Raw genomic sequence first — 15,000 nt, forward strand, 5'->3', positions numbered from 1 at the left:
AGGTAAGTAGGTCCATTACCGGCCGGCGGAGGACCGAAAAGACCTAACGGAGTAATCCCTTATCTCGGATCGGAGATGCTAACGGGGCGGGAATCGAAGTGGGGGACCTCTCTACCGCCTGTGTCTATCTCCTGTCAAGTATGCTCCCCCAGACATAGACTACGTAGAGGGTAGTACTGACTCTTAGAAAGATAGAATATCACCGCGTGAACATAAGATGTTGTTACGAATATAACTCCCGAGGGATCGACCACTATTCTAAATATAGTAAAGTAAGGCGGAGAACTGTTGTTCATTGGAGTGCGGAGGTTGTTCCCATCATTGAAGTCAGAGTGTGGGACTGAGCCTTCCGAATGATAAAGACAAAAAAGTGTTTCGTTTCGTTGGAAAAACCAACGCAAATATCATATTGACTTTCTCTCGCCCTACTTCTAAGTCTCGATAGAAAAGGTTGGAGAGAGTGACTTTATGAAATTCTCTCCTTTCTAAAGCAGCGCAAGGCGGCCCCCCCCAGAACGCTAAAAAGGTGGGGGAACAAGAGTTGTCACGATAGGAAAGAGAAATGACTAAAAGAAACCAACGATTCTCTCTTCTTAAACAACCTATATCCTCCACACTTAATCAGCATTTGATAGATTATCCAACCCCGAGCAATCTTAGTTATTGGTGGGGGTTCGGTCCGTTAGCAGGTCTTTGTTTAGTCATTCAGATAGTTACTGGCGTTTTTTTAGCTATGCATTACACACCTCATGTGGATCTAGCTTTCAACAGCGTAGAACACATTATGAGAGATGTTGAAGGGGGCTGGTTGCTCCGTTATATGCATGCTAATGGGGCAAGTATGTTTCTCATTGTGGTTCACCTTCATATTTTTCGTGGTCTATATCATGCGAGTTATAGCAGTCCTAGGGAATTTGTTCGGTGTCTCGGAGTTGTAATCTTCCTATTAATGATTGTGACAGCTTTTACAGGATACGTACTACCTTGGGGTCAGATGAGCTTTTGGGGAGCAACTGTAATTACAAGCTTAGCTAGCGCCATACCCGTAGTAGGAGATACCATAGTGACTTGGCTTTGGGGTGGTTTCTCCGTGGACAATGCCACCTTAAATCGTTTTTTTAGTCTTCATCATTTACTCCCTTTTCTTTTAGCAGGCGCCAGTCTTCTTCATCTGGCCGCATTGCATCAATATGGATCAAATAATCCATTGGGTGTACATTCAGAGATGGATAAAATTTCTTTTTACCCTTATTTTTATGTAAAGGATCTAGTGGGTTGGGTAGCTTTTGCTATCTTTTTTTCCGTGTGGGTTTTTTATGCTCCTAATGTTTTGGGGCATCCCGACAATTATATACCTGCTAATCCGATGCCCACCCCGCCTCATATTGTGCCGGAATGGTATTTCCTACCGATCCATGCCATTCTTCGTAGTATACCTGACAAAGCGGGAGGTGTAGCCGCAATAGCACCAGTTTTTATATGTCTGTTGGCTTTACCTTTTTTTAAAAGTATGTATGTGCGTAGTTCAAGTTTTCGCCCTATTCACCAAGGACTATTTTGGTTGCTTTTGGCGGATTGCTTACTACTAGGTTGGATCGGATGTCAACCTGTGGAGGCACCATTTGTTACTATTGGACAAATTTCTCCTTTTGTTTTCTTCTTGTTCTTTGCCATAACGCCCATTCCGGGACGAGTTGGAAGAGGAATTCCTAATTCTTACACGGATGAGCCCTAGCCCTGTAAGCTCACACCTAATCAGTGAAAAATTCTGACACAAATCATTGTAGAGTGAGTATTACACCAAGAATTCATTGACAAGCGGATTTTCTAGTTGGCTTTGTTGATATAGCTTAGATAGGGAAAAGATACGAGAGGGTAGGGCTTCACTTTGAAATCCGGGGGCTTTGTTCCCGAAACTCCCTTCCCCCTCCCCGTCCCTTACTCGTCTTTTGAAAGCCAGAACATTCGCATAGAGGAGTATCTGTATCACGCATGCTTCTCCACTGATGACAAAATGACCTTCGAGACTCTTCTAGGAATTCCTACCCCTATCAATTTGAGGGGGGAAAGAAGTCAAAGAGTCTTCTGCATTCATATGCTTTTGCACTGGGACTCATAGCGGGAAGGCCCAGAGATCATAAATAAAGGATGGGATAGGAATGGAGGCATTCCAGCCCAACATACTCCGGTGAATGGGTCGAGAGAGATAGGGAGGGGAGGCTGCAAGCGCTGCGGGCGGAGCAGCAAGCACTCATAGTGCAGGCAGTCACCCACGGGCACCGGGGATACTAGAATATTCCGTCGACTCTTTTGTTTAGATTGTCTGTCTGTAGACGCAAAGTAGTGTGTTTTAATGCATGACTTTCTTTGGCTTTGTTTAGTAGAGATCTACTCCGATGCTTACTGGAGTCCTATTTATGCTAACTATCTTTGTTTGGTTTTCTTTTGTATGTTTGCATGTATGGGAACCCTAGTCAAATTTACTACTTATGCTTTTAGAAAAAGAAAGACTTATTCGTATAAATGTGCTGAAAATTTTGTTCTTTCCTTACCCTCTCCCTATCGGTCGAGCTGCTTCGCTCCTGCGAAAGATCTTTTTCTTTTTTCTTTTTCGTTAATGGGTTAAGTTAAGGGCGGGGGTTCCGTGTACCGTCAGTACAAGATCGAAAAGAATGCATAGCATTCTGAGATGCCCAAGATAAAAGGAACGAGGGGAAGAATCTACGAGGAATCCATAACATCAAATCGTGAATCAAAAAGCGTGACGAGAATTCTCAACTCGAAATGCAGCGGGAAGAATTCGTCAACCTAACTTCGAACCTGGTTTCCTACATAGAACGAAGCCACGATGAAAGCCTTAAGCGAGAGACTCTGCATTCGCTGGACGGCCAGTATTGATGGGAGTGTAGGAAACCTCCTACAGGAACGGGGTCTCGAAATTCCCGATAACAGGACACTTCCGGAGATATCATCTTCGCTCATCGGGGAGGCCGGAAATGAAATAATGTTTTTCTTATCTCAACGATATAATTCGCGCGATCCGGGGGGGACCCCAGTCGACACGTCATGGTTTTTAAATGACGTGATCGACTTCATCCAAGTGGTTGGATGTTAGAGTGTCTGTACCTTCCAAAATTTGATGGAAGTTTATGAAACGTGAAATCAAAGTGCTAAAGCACGAACCCCCATTACTGATGGACAAATCTGTTTGGATCGATAGATCTACTTTAACATTTGAATTTCTCTGACATTCTACGTTCCCGAAACGGATCCTATCAAATATTTCACATTTTCTATGATCATCTCTATTTTAGGTATTCGGGGAATCCTCCTTAATAGACGAAATATTCCTATTATGTCAATGCCAATTGAATCAATGTTATTAGCTGTGAATTCGAACTTTTTGGTATTTTCCGTTTCTTCGGATGATATGATGGGTCAATCATTTGCTTCATTGGTTCCAACGGTGGCAGCTGCGGAATCCGCTATTGGGTTAGCCATTTTCGTTATTACTTTCCGAGTCCGAGGGACTATTGCTGTAGAATTTATTAATAGCATTCAAGGTTAAACATGACTCCTAGAGAATTACCAAAATACGAAGTTCTCTTCTCCTTAGCACAAGCACTAAGTAAGCAAGCTACCTTTCGTTCTCTTCTTTCTTTTTGATTTGGACTTGGTTGGCAGGGTCAGGGCCTTTCTCGCTGGGCGAGCGCATCCGATTCGAAAGTCCTTTCCTAAACCACTTCCCGTTCAGTTGCTGAAATCTCGAGAAAAGCTTGATAAATGAGATGGAGTTCCACGAATATGCAGGCTAGAAAGATGCTATTTGCTGCTATTCTATCTATTTGTGCATTAAGTTCGAAGAAGATCTCAATCTATAATGAAGAAATGATAGTAGCTCGTTGTTTTATAGGCTTTATTATATTCAGTCGGAAGAGTTTAGGTAATACTTTCAAAGCGACTCTCGACGGGAGAATCCAGGCTATTCAGGAAGAATCGCAGCAATTTCCCAATCCTAACGAAGTAGTTCCTCCGGAATCCAATGAACAACAACGATTACTTAGGATCAGTTTGCGAATTTGTGGCACCGTAGTCGAATCATTACCAATGGCGCGCTATGCGCCTAAGTGCGAAAAGACAGTGCAAGCTTTGTTATGCCGAAACCTAAATGTTAAGTCAGCAACACTTCCAAATGCCACTTCTTCCCGTCGCATCCGTCTTCAGGACGATCTAGTCACAGGTTTTCACTTCTCAGTGAGTGAAAGATTTGTCCCCGGGTGTACGTTGAAAGCTTCTATAGTCGAACTCATTCGAGAGGGCTTGGTGGTCTTAAGAATGGTTCGGGTGGGGGGTTCTCTTAAGAATAAAGAAGACAAATAGAATCTAATTCATGTTCATGCTAACAGAAGAGCGAATCCAATACCAAGACGACTTCTTTCTCAGGAAGTGCAGCAAGTACTTGAGTCATTTTTGGGTATCATGCCCCACGAGTGAGTTGCCAAGTGCCCCCTAGCCTAGAAGGGCAGTCTACCACAAGATCGAGTGGAAGCCTGGAGCCAAACCCCCTTGTTGGGGAGCCCCTGTTTGATTTATTCCAGAAAAAGCGGTAGCCTTGTGCATTGATTATCGGGCGCTCAACAAGGTAACCTACCCATCAAGAACAAGTATCCACTTTGATTGCGGACTTCTTCGCCCTAATCAATAAACGCGAGAGACTTCGAGAAGTTGGATCTACGGTCGGGCAACTACCAAGTGCGTATCGCGGAAGGAGACGAGCCAAAGACGACCTGTGTGACAAGCAAGCAACCTTACTAATCTAATCTAATAAAGGGGCGATTTGGTTATGCCTTTTGGACTCACCAATGCCCCTGCCACGTTCTGCACCCTCCACAATGAGCTATTCCACCCGTACTTAGACGACTGGTGATATACTTTGATCGTGGGCTATAGCTATTCGTTAAACGACCACGTTAGCCACCTCCGGACCGTAAGGTATTAAGGAAGAATCACCTCTATGTAAAGACGGAGATCCTATTCCTAGGGCATTGGATGAGCATCAGAGCCATCGAGGAGTGGCAAGCACCTACCAAGGTGAGTGAGCTAAGATCGTTTTTAGGGCTCGTGAACTATTACCGAAGATTCATGGTAAGTTACTCGAAGAGGTCTGCTCAACTCAAAAATCTCCTAAACTAAAGAAGGACGTACGGACCGATCATGGCATTTCACTGATCGGAAAAGTGTCAAAGAGCTTTTGAGGACAACAAGCAGGCAGTGATTGATGACTCCGTATTGCAGTTGCCAGATTACACTAAGCCATTTGAAGTACACACGGATGCGTCAGACTATGCCATAGGCGGTGTGCTAGTACAATAAGGTAACCCAGTAGCATATGAGAGCCGAAAGCTCAATGAGACCGAAAGGCGTGGTCCAAGAGAAGGAGATGACAGCAATAGTGCACTACTTGAGAACGTGGAGGCGGGTCGCGATTTCTGGTCAAGACGGATAATGTGGCGACGAGTGACTTCCTGACCCAGAAGAAACTCACGCCAAAACGGGGACGATGGCAAGCAAGACAAACTTGCCAAGTTTGATTGATATGGTGCGTCAGTCTGCCGCTTTGACGGACCAACCAGGTCGCGGATGCCTTAAGCTTAAGTAGGAAGACAGAGCTGGCGGCATTTAAGTGTGAGGCAGTGGCAGCCACCAGCAGGGTCACGAGTACCATACCGCATCGTATTCGAGATGGGCTTGAAAAAGGGCGGATTCCTCGATTAAGGATTCCACTTTTTCGAAATCGAATGGATTCGGTCAACTACATACGCGAGGAAGGTAATCAAAAAAGGAAAGAGGATGAGTTCTTCTTTCTTTTATCACTTAGAGCTTAGGAGCCGTGCGAGATGAAAGTCTCATGCACGGTTTTGAATGAGAGAAAGAAGTGAGGAATCCTCTTTTCGACTCTCACTCTCCCACTCCAGTCGTTGCTTTTCTTTCTGTTACTTCGAAAGTCGCTGCTTCAGCTTCAGCCACTCGAATTTTCGATATTCCTTTTTCTTTCTCATCAAACGAATGGCATCTTCTGATGGAAATCCTAGCTATTCTTAGCATGATATTGGGGAATCTCATTGCTATTACTCAAACAAGCATGAAACGTATGCTTGCGTCTTCGTCCATAGGTCAAATCGGATATGTAATTATTGGAATAATTGTTGGAGACTCAAATGGTGGATATGCAAGCAAGACAACTCTTAATCACTCGTCCTCCTCTTGAACTACAAAGCAGCTCTCGCTCTTACATGGCTATCCTGACGGGAATCATAGGCTGATGTTGACTTTCCAGTGCTCTTCCTCTTAAGAAAGCGTAATCTGACCTGACTAGACTATGGGTGCGGGAGAAATAATGAATAAGAAACCTACAGACGATCTTTCGTACCGGTTACCCATGGGTATTATATTAGAGTCTAAAAATGTTGAATGGATTTTATCCTTCTTCTCGTGACAAAACTGAAGACTGTCTTTCCTTCCTTCTTGAGGACCTAGGTAAAGGAATAGTATGAAAGTTCAAGTCAAAACTCTGAAAAAAGCAAAAAAGAAAGAAATGGGACGTAGAAGTCAAGTCTATTTGAAATGAAGGTAAGGAATGGAATGATGAAAGGCCGGGTTCCCCCTAGGTGCCAGTTAGACATGAACTGAGACAGGGGAAGTCCATAAGAAGGGCTGAATCCAAAGCATTGACCCGTCGGGGCCCTGAAAGACCAGTTCTTCCCTCTACGACAACAGAAGAATTGTCAACAAAAGAAGAAGCAGATAAGAGAGCAAGATTCGTTCAAAGAAAAAGTGATCCTCCGTCCGGCTTTGAAGAGGCCTTAGTCGGTCAACTTTCCTGAGGGATTAGGCGAGAAGTTAGTAGGTAGTAGTGGTAAAGATTCTTTACTCGCGAGTGGAACGGCCGACATCTCACTCTAATGTCCTAGGATGTACCAGAGAGGGTGAACCAAGCCAAGCCCCTTGACCTGACTTATTCAGATCAAGAATGCCCGAAATAAAGTGCCTGTCAACTCCTTTCCTGGAAAGGAAGAGTTGACTTTTATGCCAACTGATGGGGAGGCCCCTTCTGCAAAGTCTGAGAGTCATTATGAAATTCCAAGGGCTGAATGTAGACTAGCTTCAATCCAGTACCATTTGGAGAGTGCCTAGTTTACAGGGCGCCTATGGCAAATAGACTATTTTCTGCCAGAGTGGTATGCTAAAGTGAATTGGCCTATTGGCTTTCCACCTGGTATAGAACAGAACATACAGTTAAGCCGAGTCCTGTTCTTCCTTTGCTACCGCACTGCCGGTCATTCCTAAATCATTTAAGCGGAAGAAGCATAATAGGTTAGGGTTAGGATTAAATAGCGCAAGAGAGAGTCTTTCCCGCTCCGTGGGGTACGAAATTACGCTATCGAAAAGCAGCGAGGAAAGAATAGGAATGAATAGGAGTACTATTCTGTTGCCGAAAAGAGCTTCTTAGCCAACACTCACTAAGATAGAGCTATTAGAGTTCTCGGGTCAGCTCCCGGGGAAGAGCTAGCCCAGCAGAAGCAAGACTGACACCGGAAAACCCGCATCTCTTTTATTCAAAAATGGAATAAGTGAAATAGTGCTGCGAGGGAGTCAGCAAAAAGGTAACCGGATGCCTGGGACTTAGGAGTCTCTTAAGAAAGGAAGAATAAAAAACATATTTCAAATGATGAATAGAAATATGCTTTCAGCTGAAGTACGCGCCAGATATATTACTCGAAAAGACAGATTTTTTTGAATTATCGTATTGATGAGAACCCTGCAGCCGCGGCTGTCACCGTCATCGCGAGAATTCTCATAGCTATATAGAAACCAGCACTTTTTGGTGAATCATCATCGGGAAAGCCATCTAAGGTCAAGCGCAAGCGTGAATTCTGTTGGTAGCTTTTCTATGATGAGTTTTTCACTCATTCCCAACCCAAACTCTTTACTACCAGTAGCAACGTTCAGAGATTCTATCAACGCATTTCTATTGAGATCATAGGGCTGCCTTACCGGAAAACAAATCAGTCTCGGAGGAATGTATTCAATAGAATTCCCTTCTTCGGGTGGCAAGCCAGGAGCATACTTTCTCTAAATCAAATGGAGAAGGTAACTATTTCAAAGTTCAAAGCTAAGTGCTCACCAAGCCTTAGGAGTGCCTGTGGATCTTTGCATCTAGGGTTATGGCTTTTGCTTTAATAAGTGAGATATCACTCGTCGTGCCTCTTTTCTTCCCCTCGGGATTGATGTCCTAAATGCCTTTTCCTTTATTATATTAGGGTTCTTTTTTTTGTTCGGATTAGCCAATCAAATCAAGCTATAGAACTTCCTGAACCAGATAGTGTGACGGCGTAACTTCTTGCTATCTATCAATTCCCAGAGTTTCGTTCAAAAGGGTGATCTAGGATTTGCTATTTCCTCTAAAGCTCGAACAGCGGAGAACTATTCCAACTACCCAGCTGCTAAAATCCGTCTTTCCTCGATTCCTATGAGGGCCAGATAGACTTTTATCTGTATTTGAATCGAGGTGAGGGATAGCTCGACAACAGCCCAAGTTATGCTTTCAAAAAGAATGGAATTGAGTTCTCCCTTTACAGCTCCCATGAATAGAAAAGGAGGCTTGTGCCACTAAGGAAGAGAAGGGGTTGCCGCTTATTCTTGTGACGGGACAAATGCCCAATTAATTTAATCAAAGTCAAGCTGAAACCTCTAAAGCCAGGGAAAGCAATTCCTTCTGTAGTATAGCTGGAGGAAAGCAATCCAAATCAAATAAGTACTGTAGCAGTCCGCTTTCAAGCTGTTGGTTAGCTATTATACTATTTTGATAAGCTATGCTTATTAAAGAAGTTTCCTTAATAGTTTTACGATACAGGGACAGAGACTTTTAGAAGGTGCATAAGCACCGGGGAATGCTTAAAGGCTTTCAAACTTGCTGGAAAAACTCCTGCTCTTTTCAATATTCCTTCCTTGGGAAACTTTCAAACTGTCCGTCAGCCCGCTTTTAAACTGGCTTGCTATAACCCGCTTTCCTAAGCTAAGAGGTACTTCACTAGCTCGCTAATAGGAAAGAATTATGAAACTGTTAAAGGCAAAGAAAAATCCAATAGATCCACATTCAGGGGCAAGCATTTCTGTCATAGGGGGAACTCCATCTAAGGAAAGAGCTTAGTTAATTAGAGAATTCTAAAAAGTAGCTCGCCTTTAGTCAGCTAGTACAAGAAAGTGGAGGCTCGATGTAATTGAGCTCGACCATAGGGAGAGGAGCAGAGCTTGTGAACAAAGAAAGCAGATCACAGAGCTAGCTTTAGCCGAGAAAAAGGCGAGTTAAGGACGCAGAAAGAAAGGAGGCAGATACGTGAATGAAGTGAGATCTTGGAACAAGGGCAGTGGTTGGGTCTAGGAGAAAATGGAAGGAGCTTGGGAATGAAACAACATAGGCTGTCCCTCATGAGTGCGGCACGCATCATTGCCTTTCGCAGCTGTGCCTGACCGGTCCTTTCTCCTCTACAGGAAAAAGAGGTTTTGACCGCCAGGAGCCGGCTGTTGATAGCGAAGGACGAGCGTGATGCGATCCAGTCTCGATGTGCCTCCTGAAGGAGAGCTAGGCAGGACGATCTCCCGTGGCTGACGATTAATGTGGTACGGCTAGGGGTGGACGCAAGTGTGAGGTACTGCATTGGCATTCTAAGCAGCGTTCCCCGGTAGCTGAGGAAGCCCCTTCTACGTTCTCAATGCCCGCGTCGACCCTATCGTCGCGTAAGGTGAGTTGACCGTCCATTGACAGAAGTTCATAGGCTTTTTAAGGAATTTTCGGTCATCGGCGATGTGACATGATCCCTCAGTTCTCTTGGCCCCGGCCGAGATTGAAAGCCTTTCGCTCGACCACCAATGTCTTACACTGCATGGCCAGCGGCTTTAGCTTCTGCTACTGACAATGACTACAGCTCTGACGACTGCCCTACTTACTCACTTGCATGTCGTCTTCGGCTGGCTCTTGACATACATTCCAGATCTATCTTCCACTCGCGCTCTCGAGACCTGACTAGACATGAAATGAACCATCTATCCGTACTTCTTGTCTCAGCTCTTGTCTTCGACGACGAGCCCCCCCGTTGCACGGCCTTCCGTTGCTAGGACATTCCCATTCACTGACTTGTGGTTGACGACGCCCTCTCTTCGAGTGGAACGCTTCCGCCGCCTGAATCTTGATCTCTCTATAAATGCTACCTTCTTTTTAAGCTGCAAGTGTCTTTCTTTGGGACAGTGAAAATCAATTCAATCAGGAGGGAACGAACGGAGCGCATATACGCTCAGTGAAGGCTAAGGTGCAGGTGGGATAGGTAAAGCGGCTGTCCGTGGAAAGATCAAAGATGGAAGGCTATCGTTATGTCTGTCCAGACAATCTTCTTTTTGTACCATGGGACATTGGATCATTCATTGGCAATTTGATTGGGCTATATCGTGATGAGAAATGGGCATACAATCAATGTCACTCATAGCAAGCAAGAGATAAGTTATTGATGTGATGACAAGGCATACCCAACAGTCTGAAGGAGTAGTGCCCCTCGGGACAATTCCTTTTTCTTTGTTCTCTGTTCCGTTCCTCTTCTCTTGAAGCCCTTGCATGGTTCGAGGTAGTACTCGGTATCGGTAGTCTTTCCCCTCTCCGTGATCAAAATTGTAAATTGTGGTTTCTTTCCTTTCGTATCGAGATCTTAATAAGACTGGAATCAATCTACCGAGGACGCTAGGGAACTGGTCAAAAAGTGCTTTCTGTCTCAACGGAAGTGCGAAAGCCTATTTGTTGCTTTTAATACGAGATCAGAATAAGCCTATAGAAAAAAATTCCTATTCTTTTGTAGAGTAGATTGTCAGCGGTGGTACCGAAATAGAATGAAATGGAAGAGTTCCCCCGAAATAACAAGGTTGGTAGTAAGTAGGGAGGAGATCTAGAAGGTTGGGATTAATCGTTTCAGTTGGAATGCCAAATCATTAGCGACTGGCGCTGTCTTAAACTTAAAGAAGTACCATTGAGGAAGAAGTAGGGTCAGGTTAGGGCTTCTTCTTTAGCACATAGCAGGGCGGAAGCTCAAACCAAACAACGACATGGTCACCCTTGGTGCGGAGTTCCATCTCTCTTTGCCTGAAGCTCTCTTCCTTGATAGTTTGGACTGGAACAGAAGCTGGAATTTACCAATGGCACTAGTCCCGATGTCTTGTGGGAACACCTGCTACACTTCTCTATTACTATATCTGACCATATCTCGTACCAAGGCTGAAACAGTACCGAGATGAACCAGAAGTAGGGGGTCCTACTCAGCTCTTCATTGCCAGCTAGCGCAGACTAGCGGTTAGACGCTTCGTTTGTATGGCCTTTCCCTGCATTATATACCACGTTTCATTTTCATAGCCCCACCCACAAGAACTTCCACTTCTGTTTTCCTTCCTAAAGGTAGCCCTCCACTTCAGGCGATTACGCTCTTCACGGGTTGGATTTCATTTTTTTCATCATCCCTAGATGTCGCGAGCCCAGTAGAGTGTAGAACATTGACAGGGAACCGCGAGGACATCCAGGGCCCGATCTTCTACTGCCTACCTTGATTCATGGGGCAGGGAGCCAACATGGTTGATAGCAATTGCACCCTGATCTACGGCTGTAAAGCTTTCCCATTCGCATGCCTTAGGCGGGGGGTCACCGCTCGATCTTTGTTTCTTCAGAACGAGGTCCGAAGAAAGGCGGGAATAAGGGCTCCTTAAGGTAGCCAAGCGAGCTTCGCGGATTTCATAGTTTCATCGAGGTCGTCATGAGTTTAGTTAGCATGAAACGGGCGGGGCCATCTTAGGAAGCGGATCTTCGTCTACGGGGGACAGTTGGCTATTTGACACTTCTGCTATAGCTTAGTGTTGACCATAATGCTCTTCCTTCTCCGTTTTGTTCGTACACGAGTGACCAGCGACACCAGCATAGGACTCCGTGCCGATGGCTGAATAACTACGATAGGATTCACCAGATGAACCGGATGATCCAGCACAAAAGGCTTTGTTTTACCTTTAAATAGAAGTGGTGGGAACCTGGGTCTGCAGATACCTGGACTCGTACTCAAATGTGGCTTCTCATCGATAGAAAGAGGAAGAACGGAAATTCTTGGTACGCGCATCGTTTCTTCAGTTGGTGGGGCTAGGTTAATAGCTGGCATTTAATAAACAGAGCGATAGACCCCTGAGTAGGACGGGAAAGGCTAAGCTTTGGTGCCATCGTAAGTCTAGTATACTTAGTGTGCCTAGTGTGAAAGGAGCTTCGGGCAATGTCACTTAAAAAGAAAATCCTATTGGCTATTGAGAACTGGGATATATTGATTCTGGTTTTCCAGAATTGCTTCTTTCTGTGCCTGCACCTATTATGTAGATGATGGACTATAAAAAATAGGTATTATACTGACCATGGCATAAAACAAAGAAGAATGTCCGGCGATAGCATAGGTGCTCTTGCTCCCGCTCCGATTGAGTCCGTTCGAGTTTCAGCTTGGCTAGGGCGCTGGAAGAGAAGTCATTAAAGCGAGCTACCGTGTCCTTATCCGAACCACTACGTACTCCAACAAGGAAGCCATCCCCGTATCTACTAAAGAAAGATGGATTTGTTTTGCACCTGATAGCGCAAAAGATGGATGCCTTTCAGTATACAGTATCAATTTCCTACTTAGGAAGAGCCCTTCTCAAAGACACGCGAGCCAGCCTAGAACGGAGCACATGCTACTTCTTCGAAATCGCGAACACCTTACCTTTCTTCTTAGTCTGATCCGTTTTAGGTTCTTGGCTTTGATCCAATTCCGAAGCTCGTTTGCTCACTAGCCGATGTCATTTTCAATTGACTTAGTTAGAAAAGTATGGAGATTTTAAGTAGCAAGAAGTTTCTTTACGATACAGATTTCTTTTCAATTTCCCTGGTCGAGGCGGATCCCTTTTTTGAATTTAGGGAGGCTCCTATCCGATTGACAAGAGATGCTTGCTTTTAAAGGAGTATGCCCAGTTAAGAGGAAAGAGTAACTGAATCAGCTACAGCTAAATGAAACCAAAAGCAAAGTTTTCAAGCTCAATTCCTAGCTGCTACAGCTAAATCTAAGGCTACTACCTCACTCCACTAGGGACAGCCTTTGTTTGATTTAGCGTAGGGAAGGTGGAAGCTCTATAGGACAATAGCTTTGGGCTATTTTGAAACTATGCTATATAGGAAGAGATAGCAGCGGCTGGCTACTCGCTTTGCTTTTGCTATTAGCTCTTGCTAGTACTTTAGGAGCCTTCAAAGAAAATCGAATAGCTTTGCTTAGCGGCTACTACTTTCTTTCTAGTAGCTGCTAAGCTTTAGGAGCCTTTTTTTGTGTAGAACCACATAGCTTGCTCAGAAGCTATTGCATTGATAGGTGGGGCTTACCGGTACCATAAAGCAGGCAATTTCATCCTTCTCAAATGTTGCTCTAGAACTCTTTTAGCTTGAGCGAGTGCAATTTATATCATACTTGCTCGCGCAAGAAATTCTATATTCCGTTAAGGACAGCCCCTCACGTAAATTGCTTTGAATGGGTAAATCAATCATTATTTGTCCTTATGAAATGGATGTAGCAGTGGCCTGCTGGAACCCCAGAGTCTTTATTACATCCAGGATGTGTGATGTATATGCCATTCCGAAGTGATCTATTAATCTGCCAATAAGTCGTTTAATGGCTGTTCCATCTATCACTTTATTGTGAAAGACCAGATCGGCCCGCCATAAGTACCTCCATATTACGCTGAGTGGGGTTCGACAATAGGTTTGAGTCAATGATTTGAAAACTTCCTTTTTGATTCGCGTAGAAATTCAGGACCTATGGTCCTAGTTGAACCGGAGAGAACAAAATTCATACCGGTGTCATATAATTACTTAGCTGAGTGAGATACCAGAGGATTAGGTAGGTACCATCATATGAGCAGGCCCGGCAAAATCCTTGTATAGCCTCTTCGATTTCTCGATAAAGAGAAATATGACCAGTTCGAATGTATATACAAAGAATTTCTTTTTTTATACATTCGACTATTAGATAGTACCCATAAATCTCATGATGGGTACCCAAAGATTCATAGTGAACTTCGATAGGGGCTTCTCTTGAAGCAATAACGCGTTGATCTAGTCGCCATCGGAGCCACAAAGGACTATCTAAATTGATCCTTTTCTGGCGGCATCATAGGAATTACAAAAAAAGGGTTCTTTCGATTGTCAATTTTTGCATTTTGATGATTTTTGCGATTACATGGATTATACCGATTTGCACAAATACCTCGGCGATTCCCGCTCGTTAATACATAGAGCCCAATAAGCATATCTTGAGTTGGTACAGAAATGGGATCCCCACTGAAGACAAGAGATTCATATGAGAAAACATAAGTAAACGCGCCTCTGCTTGAGCCTCCAAAGATAAAGGTACATGAACAGCCATTTGATCCCCATCAAAGTCTGCATTGAATCCCTTACAAACTAATGGATGTAAACAAATAGCACGTCCTTCCACTAAAATAGGTTGGAAGGCCTGGATGCCTAATCTATGCTGAGTAGGCGCTCTATTTAGCAATACGGGATGCCCCTGCATAACTTCCTGAAGTATTTCCCATACAATGGGTTCTTTTTCCCGAATTTGACTCTTAGCAACTCCTATGTTCGAAGCAAAATGTTGTCGAATTAGACCACGAATTCAAAATGTCTGGAAAAGCTCTATTGCGATTTCGCGAGGCAATCCACATCGATGTAATGAAAAGGGACCTACAACAATCACAGAACGTCCTGAATAATCGACCCGTTTGCCAAGCAGAGTCTCCCGAAATCTTCCCTCTTTGCCTTCAATTACATCGGAAAACGACTTGTAAACCTTATTATGGCCATCCCCCCTCATTGGTTGTCCGCGGATTCCATTATCAAGAAGTGTATCCACG

The 15,000-nt window shown here is 44.2% G+C and overlaps 2 protein-coding genes across 2 annotated transcripts in view; both read left to right on the forward strand.

The window, feature by feature from the left end:
- The window catches only part of LOC150029727 (Ribosomal L5P family protein), a 5,282-nt gene extending 914 nt beyond the window's left edge, over window positions 1-4,368 (forward strand). The window contains exon 1 of the mRNA XM_090310415.1: window positions 1-4,368. This exon is cut by the window's left edge and continues 914 nt beyond it. The gene's annotated coding sequence lies outside the window, so the exon portion shown is untranslated.
- On the forward strand, window positions 3,296-4,426 carry LOC150029728 (ATP synthase protein MI25-like). Its single transcript, XM_090310416.1, has 3 exons — window positions 3,296-3,563; window positions 3,685-3,709; window positions 3,789-4,426. The coding sequence occupies exons 1-3, from the start codon at window positions 3,296-3,298 to the stop codon at window positions 4,378-4,380; spliced, it is 885 nt and encodes a 294-aa protein (XP_090166542.1). The 3' UTR covers window positions 4,381-4,426.
- Window positions 4,427-15,000: the final 10,574 nt, after the last annotated feature.

Source organism: Benincasa hispida, unplaced genomic scaffold (assembly GCF_027475165.1).
Source record: "Benincasa hispida cultivar pf3 unplaced genomic scaffold, pf3_genome.v1.1 HicScf976, whole genome shotgun sequence".
Lineage (NCBI taxonomy): Eukaryota > Viridiplantae > Streptophyta > Magnoliopsida > Cucurbitales > Cucurbitaceae > Benincasa > Benincasa hispida.

What these genes read in the sequence shown, in the direction of transcription:
- LOC150029728 (XM_090310416.1), top strand. Translation starts at nt 3,296, where the DNA reads ATGATCATCTCTATTTTAGGTATTCGGGGAATCCTCCTTAATAGACGA. An exon ending in ATTTATTAATAGCATTCAAG is followed by an intron (nt 3,564 to 3,684) that starts GTTAAACATGAC and finishes CTTGGTTGGCAG; the next exon opens with GGTCAGGGCCTTTCTCGCTG. An exon ending in GGGCCTTTCTCGCTGGGCGA is followed by an intron (nt 3,710 to 3,788) that starts GCGCATCCGATT and finishes TTGATAAATGAG; the next exon opens with ATGGAGTTCCACGAATATGC.